This window comes from Zalophus californianus, chromosome 5 (genome assembly GCF_009762305.2).
Source record: "Zalophus californianus isolate mZalCal1 chromosome 5, mZalCal1.pri.v2, whole genome shotgun sequence".
NCBI classification, from domain to species: Eukaryota; Metazoa; Chordata; class Mammalia; order Carnivora; family Otariidae; genus Zalophus; species Zalophus californianus.
In genome coordinates, this window is record NC_045599.1 from 65,937,210 (window position 1) to 65,944,731 (window position 7,522).

Here is a 7,522-nt window from a genome sequence, read left to right on the forward strand (position 1 = left end):
AATTTCTAGTTAGTTGACATATAAAGTCATATTGGTTTCAGGAGTAGAATTTACATATAACACCCAGTGCTCATCCCAGCAAGTGCCCTCCTTAATACCCAACACTCGTTTAGCCATCCCCCACACACCATCCTCCATTAACTCTCAGTTTGTTCTCTATAGTGAAGAGTCTCTTATGATTTGCTTCCTTCTCTTTTTTCTCTTTCCCTTCCCCTATGTTCATCTGTTTTATTTCTTAAATTCCACATATGAGTGAAATCATATGGTTTTTGTCTTTCTCTGACTGACTTATTTTGCTTAACATAATACACTCTAGCTCTATCCACATCATTGCAAATGGCAAAATTTCATTCTTTTTGATGGCTGAGTAATATTCCAGTGTGTATATATGTGTGTGTGTGTGCCACATCTTCTTTATTCATTCATCAGTAGATGGACATTTGGGCTTTTTCCATAATTTGGCTATTGTTGATAATGTTGCTCAAAATATCAGGGTGCATATGCTCCTTCAAATCAGTATTTTTGTATCCTTTGAATAAATACCTAGTAGTGCAATTGCTGGATCATAGGTAGTTCTATTTTTAAATTTTTGAGGAGACTCCATACTGTTTTCCAGGGTGTCTGCACCAGCTTGCATTCCCTCCAACAGTGCAAGAGTGTTCCCCTTTCTCCATATTCTCACCAATGTCTGTTGTTTCTTGAGTTGTTACTTTTAGCCATTCTGACACTTGTGAGGTGGTATCTCATCATGGTTTTGATTTGTGTTTCTCTGATGATGAGTGATGTTGAGCATTTGTTCATGTGTCTGTAGCCATTTATATATAGCAGGATATTTTAGAAAAAGAAGGAGAGCATGCACAGAGGGATAGAGAAGAAAGGAAAGAAAAAAAGAGAGAATTTGAGTTACCAACTTGGAATTGTAAGCCCTATTATGAAGTTAAAACATTATTTTAGAAATCTAGCAATAGGGTGCCTGGGTGGCTCAGTCAGTTAAGCATCTGTCTTTGGTTCAGGTCATGATACCAGGGACCTGGGATCAAGCCCCATATCGGGCTCCCTAATCAGTGGGGAGTCTGCTGCTCCCTCTCCCTCAGCCCCTTCTCCAGCTCATGTGCTCTCTCTCACTCACTCTCTCTAATAAATAAATAAAATCTTTAAAAAAATAGAAATCTAGCAATAAAGCCAAATAGATAAGAGAGTATGATTATGATATAGGCAGCATTTCATATCATGGAAAAATGGGTTATTCACATTGGTGTTAGGACAACTAGATATACTTCTACAGAAAATGTTTTTATGTATACCTCCTTAATTTTTTTTTTTACAAGAGAACAAATCTACACCTTTATTTACTTTTCATTAAATTTAAATCCTTGAGGGGTACGGCATCACACAGATTCTGTGGCCAATGGCTTTAGCAGGAAGGTTGCTTTGGAATTTGGCACGAACCATGCCACTGTTTCCATGAGCATGAGTTACTTTTCCCCAGATTACTCTGGTTTTGTTTGGTTTGCCACCAGGAGTCACTGTGTTGTTCTTTGCTTTGTACACATAAGCACATCTCTTGCCTAGATAGAATTCCGTTTCATCTCGAGCATAAACACCTTCGATTTTAAGAAGAGCTGTATGCTCCCTCTGGTTCCAGAGACTCCGCTTATAGCCAGCAAAAATGGCCTTGGACCACAGCCTTCCAGACATTATTTGGAGTCCTGTTCCCAGCAGGCCTCCACAGACTCCAAGATGGCGGGGGAAAAAAAGTACCTCCTTAATTTCTTATACAAAAACAATTCCAGATGAAATTTATAAGTAAAGAATATAAAACCATAAAGACAGAAAAAATGAGATAATTTTAAAAATTAATTTGGCATTGGGAAATACTTTCTAAATAAAACACAAAGTCATAAAAATTGTTAATGTACCAATACAATAAAATTAAAAAAGAATGCTGTTTGGCAAAAGACAACAACATCAAAAGACAACAAACCAGAACAAAAACCAGAAAACAAAGACAAAAACCTTAGGAAAAATACTTACACTTAACAATTAATATAAAGCAGCTCCTACAAATCAACAAGACCAAGAACACAATAAAAAAAAAAAGGCTAAAAAATGGAAAGTTCACAGAAAAGAAATAAAATGGTTTTTAAACATATAAAAAGATCTTTAACCTCCATTATTTTAGGAGGAAGGCAAATGAAAGTTACATTAAAATTCTCATATTAATATACCTAATCATCAAAGATCTGAACATTCAGTAACATAAGGAAATAGGAAATTTTGGATGTTATTGTGTGAGTTTGAATTGGTACAATAATTTAGGGAGGGAAATGCAGCCATATATATATATATATATATATATATATATATAAATTTATATATATATAACACATGCTTTTTTATATATATGTGTGTGTGTATATATAAACACATGTTCTTTTTTTCCCAGCATTTCCTCTTCTCGGAATTTATCTAGTGTATTCTTGCACTTGAGTGAAATTATATTGCCACAAAGATATTCGGTGTTGTAATATAAGAGCTTCATAACAATGTAAGTGACTATGAATAAGGGCTCAGTTAAAGAAATTATGTTATAGCCACACAAAAAAACACAATGCAGCTATTAAAAATAATATGAGAAATTTATATGTAAGGGGCGCCTGGGTGGCTCAGTCAGTTAAGTGGCTGCCTTCGGCTCAGGTCATGATCCCAGGGTCTTGGGATTAAGCTCCATGTTGGGCTTTCTGCTCAGCGGGGAGCCTGCTTCTCCCTCCCCCTCTCTCTGCCACTCCCCCCTGCTTGTGCTCTCTCTCTGTCAAATAAATAAATAAATAAATAAAGTCTTTTTTTAAAAAAGAAATTTATATGTAATGCACATAGAAGACAAAAATGGTTATCATATAGAGACATAGAAATATAGATACAGCACGGAAGCAAGGTGCGAAAGAAAATCTATAACATACTATTTGAAAAAAAAGAAAGGATATACTCACACATGTTTATATATAAAGACTGTCTACAACTGGTGAGAGTTAGGTTCTAGAAAAAGAATAGGTGACTGGGGGCTAGGAGGAAAGAGAAGCTTCTCTTTTCCCTCTCTACATCCTTTTGCACATTTTGCATTTGCTGTCATGGGGACCTTCTAATTTTCAGAATTTTTCCATTCATTAATTAATGTTTAAAAGAAAGAAAATGAGTTATAAAGAGAGGAATTTGTGTCTTACTGCCAAATATCAGATATGAATATGGAGACAAGTACAGAAGGCTTGGTATAATTTGTATAATTCTACATTTGGAACACATTTCTCCTTTGACAGTGATTGAATAAGAGTCCAGACAGGTACTTGTTGTTGAAACAAGATTATTTTTCTGTGATTTTCTTGTATTCCTCTCACAGCTCTTGTTTGTTTAGCTGCCTTTATGGATGGCAGATGGAAATGCCTAGGGGAAGTTCTAATGTACCTCAGTTGAAGCTGGCTCCTATTTGGGCAAGTTATGAGAGATCTGAGAGCCTACAGCAGTTTTCAAGGCTGGGAATCCCAAAGGCAAAAGTGCTGTCTTTATAACTGAGAAGCTCACATAACCCCAAGGGTCAACACAATTAACTGCCTTTAAACCAAGGAACTACCAAGCCATCTAAGTGATTTAAATGCATGTCAGAGGAGCCTTCTTCCTTAAACTGTGGCACTGCCCTATTTGTATGTGGGGCTTCCAGGGCTCTAACTTTACTAGTGTTGCAGAAGAGCCTTCAATGTGGAACTCTAAGAGAGGAGAGAATGAAATTGGGTATGTGCAAATAAGCTACAGGGCCAGGTTTGACTTATGTCCTTTTCCCATTTTCTGGAGGCTTAATGCCTTTGAGCGTCTGTGAAACCTGGTACCTACATGTTCTTTTCTGGCAATGTCATAGCCCAGTTCATTTTATTGGGGGGGTCTAAAGTAGAAACTGCATAACAGCAGATTCCATTTCTTCCCTCAGTACACTAGGATCTAAATGTAAGATCCGAGAGCATGTAAAGAAGTGGGGGATTCATACATACAGTGGTCTCTCCAACCTAGTAGGAATGCTGCTTTGTGTCCACACAGTTTGGTATATCCACACAACATTCTTTGTGTCAGATATATGTATATGTGAGATGCACACACCACACACACACACACACACATACAAAGAAGTTGCAAATAGGTTGTTCAGCTAGGTCTACTACTCCCTTCCCTGTTGCCTCCAAGAAAAGAAAAAGATACACATTTGGCAGAGATATTTTTCCCCTGAGGAATCAGAACCAAGCCTAGGCAATACCTCAAAGTAAGCCCATTGGCTTTCAGAGCCTTTCATGTCCACTTCTGGACCTCGCACTATTTAACTCTCTTACGACCTACCTTCAGATCCATGCATTGAATTTTTCCTAACTCTCTTCTTCTTCCTTTCTTTATGATTCTGAATGGTAGCAGACATATAGGCCACCCCAAAATATGCCATAAGAATTACTTTGAGTACGCAAGGCTAAGAGAATTCTGTACAAGCAAATCTTATGAAAATATTCATCTTCTGTTAGCCTTCCCATATATTTTATTTATTTATTTATTTATTAAGATTTTATTTATTCATTTGACCAAGAAAGACACAGCAAGAGAGGGAACACAAGCAGGGGGAGTGGGAGAGGGAGAAGCAGGCTTCCCGTGGAGCAGGGAGCCACATGCGGGGCTCGATCCCAGGACCCTGGGATCATGACCTGAGCCGAAGGCAGACGCTTAACAACTGAGCCATCCAGGCGCCCCTCCCCATATATTTTAGTTATTTTTCCACAATTGCTTCTCTTTCTTCAACCCAGTATAGAAGACATTTAGGTTTTGCCACTTCTTTGGCTCTTCATTTCCTTGTGAGGGCTCCTGTGTCATGCAAAACTTGTGTAAAATCTGTGTTTTTCTCCTGTCAACCTACATTATACAATAATATACAATAATATATAGGTTATATAATAACCTATATTATGTCAATTTAATTCTCAGGCCCGACCAGATACCCTCAGAGGGTAGGAGTGAAGTTTTGCCTCCTGTACAGTTTCTTCCCCTCTCCTATCAAAATGTAATGGCCCTACCACCCATTTCTTCTTTGTCAAATTTTTGTGAAAAAAACCATGTACTCCAATGCATAGCTAAAACTCTAATATATGTACTAAAGTTATACCTTCTTATACAACATATTTGCATTTAAATAGAGTTGTCTAGAGATTTAATGATTTAACCCAAAGGGATTAAAATGTCTCACATTTGTATAGCACTTGGTAGATTATTTCAAAGAGCTTTTCACAAACAAGATTTCTTATGAAGCTCTAAGTCACCCTGAGGCTGAGAGGGTAGGCATTTTAATTTACATGCGCACTGTTGGTAACTTTAGGCTCTGAGAGGTTTAGTAGATGCTTCAGAGTCACACAGTCAATAGCAAGATACTGACTGAGGTCTCACAACTCTGATTTCATCACTCTTTCTACCACATCGGACACCTCCAGAAATAAATGCAAGCTGTCTACACGCGTATAGTAGTCACTAAAAACATGTTGGTTTTTGGTGACCACTGTTCCAGTGGCTCCGTCTGCTCAAAGTGCCAGTAGCATTTGAGGGATGAGGCTGCAGATGATTTCCTGAACCTCTTACCTGTAAGGACCCATATGGTGGAGGGAAGATCTTAGGACTTTTGGTCAAACAATGAATGAAACCACTTGATTAGTTGAAAAAATGTCACAATATTTTTTTTTTCAGTTTCATGCATAAACCACACCAGAATTAGCTGGGGACAAGGTCTAAGGTTCTGTTAAAAATGCATATTTCTGGGCCATTGCTCCTATTAACTAAACCAGAAATTTCTAATGCACAAGCCATTTTGAGAAACCTTAACTCAGTTCTTCTTCCTGAGTACAAATGTATGTCATTTCCATGTGAAAATTCTCCAGTGTTTACCAGGGTATCATAGACAGGCTAACTTCTTTATTACACCAGTCAAGACTTTCTACAGGTTGTATTAGCTAGTATTCCCCAGTTCCTTACCACTAATTTTCACTTTGATCCCTACAGCTTCCTCAGTCAGGGCTTTTCCTTCCATAACTTGCCCTTACTGCCATTGTGTAATGCTCCACTTAATTTTTCTTGATCAGTTGTGACTTCCTCCTTCCTCTGAACTCACAACACCTTCTTCAGGGTCAGTTCTATGAGTTTTGACAAATGCGTATAGTTCTATAGCCACCACAATCAAGGTAGAGAAGTTTCATCCCTCAGAATTTCCCGTAGTCTCCTCTACGGGAATCACCTCCTCCCTATCCTGAGACCCTCACTCACCAGTTCTCTGTCCCTATTCAGAGTGTCACATAAATGGAATTGTATCATATTTAGTCTCAAGTCTGGCTTCATACACTTAACATGGTGCATTTGATATTTATTTATGTAATGTATAGTAAATCACTAGCTTATTACTTTTGCTTACTGAATATTATTTCATTGTGTAAAGGTACAATTTCTTAATAAATTCACAAGTTGAAGGTCATTTGGATCGTTTCCACTTTTTGGGTATTATGAATACAGCCACTGTAAACACTGATATACAGATTTTTATGTAAACATAAGCTTTCCTTTCTCTTGGATAAATATCTAGGAGTGGGATTTATGGGTTGTATGGTAAGTGTTAAGTTTTAACTTTATAAAAAACTGTCAAACTATTTTTCAAACTATTTTGCATTCTTATATCAGGTTTGGAGAGTTCCAGTTGCTCTATATTTTTGCAATCCCTTGGAATTGTCTGGTTTTTTGTTTTGTTTTGTTTTTAATTTTAGGCATTCTGAGAGCTGTATATTGGTATCTCATTGTGGTTTTAATTTGTATTTCCTTAATAACTAATGGTGCTGAATATCTTTTCTTGTGCCTATTTGTCATCCTTGTATCTTCTGTGGTCCTCTGTCTGTTCAAATCTCTGTGCATACTTTTTATTGGGTTTCTTATTTTCTCTTTCTTTTGGGGCGGTATTATTTTCTTACTGAGTTCTGAGAGTACCTTAAATATTTTGTATACATGTCCTTTACTAGATACATGTTTTGCAAATATTTTTTCAAGTCTGTGGTTGTACTTTTCATTTCTTAGTTTTTTTCAGAGAGCAAAAGTTTTTAAATTTTTATGAAGTTCAGTTTATACATATTTTTCTGCCTGTGCTTTTGGTGTCATTTCTAAAGAATACTTGCTAAACCCAAGGCCATAAATATTTTCTCTTTTGTTTTCATCTAGTTTTATAGTTTTTAATTTTACATTCGGGTCCATGATTCATTTTTGAGTTAATTTTTTGCATATGTCAAGGTTCCTTTGGTTGGAAAGACTGGCCTTTTTCAATGAATTGTCTTTGTAACTTTGTTGAAAGTCAATTGACCGTACGTGTATGGTTCTATTTCTAGACTATATATTTTATTCCATTGATCTATCCATAGGTGATAACTTATTTTTTTTGTTTTGATAACTCTTTCCTATATAGCATCGAAGTTACTTA

At 36.7% G+C, this 7,522-nt stretch overlaps 1 protein-coding gene across 1 annotated transcript; it reads right to left on the reverse strand.

Annotated features, from left to right (window-relative positions):
* Nucleotides 1–1,365: 1,365 nt before the first annotated feature.
* LOC113929671 (60S ribosomal protein L35a-like) lies at nucleotides 1,366–1,698 on the reverse strand. The gene has a single exon (XM_035727797.1). The coding sequence runs from the start codon at nucleotides 1,696–1,698 to the stop codon at nucleotides 1,366–1,368; it is 333 nt and encodes a 110-aa protein (XP_035583690.1).
* Between the last annotated feature and the right edge of the window lie 5,824 nt (nucleotides 1,699–7,522).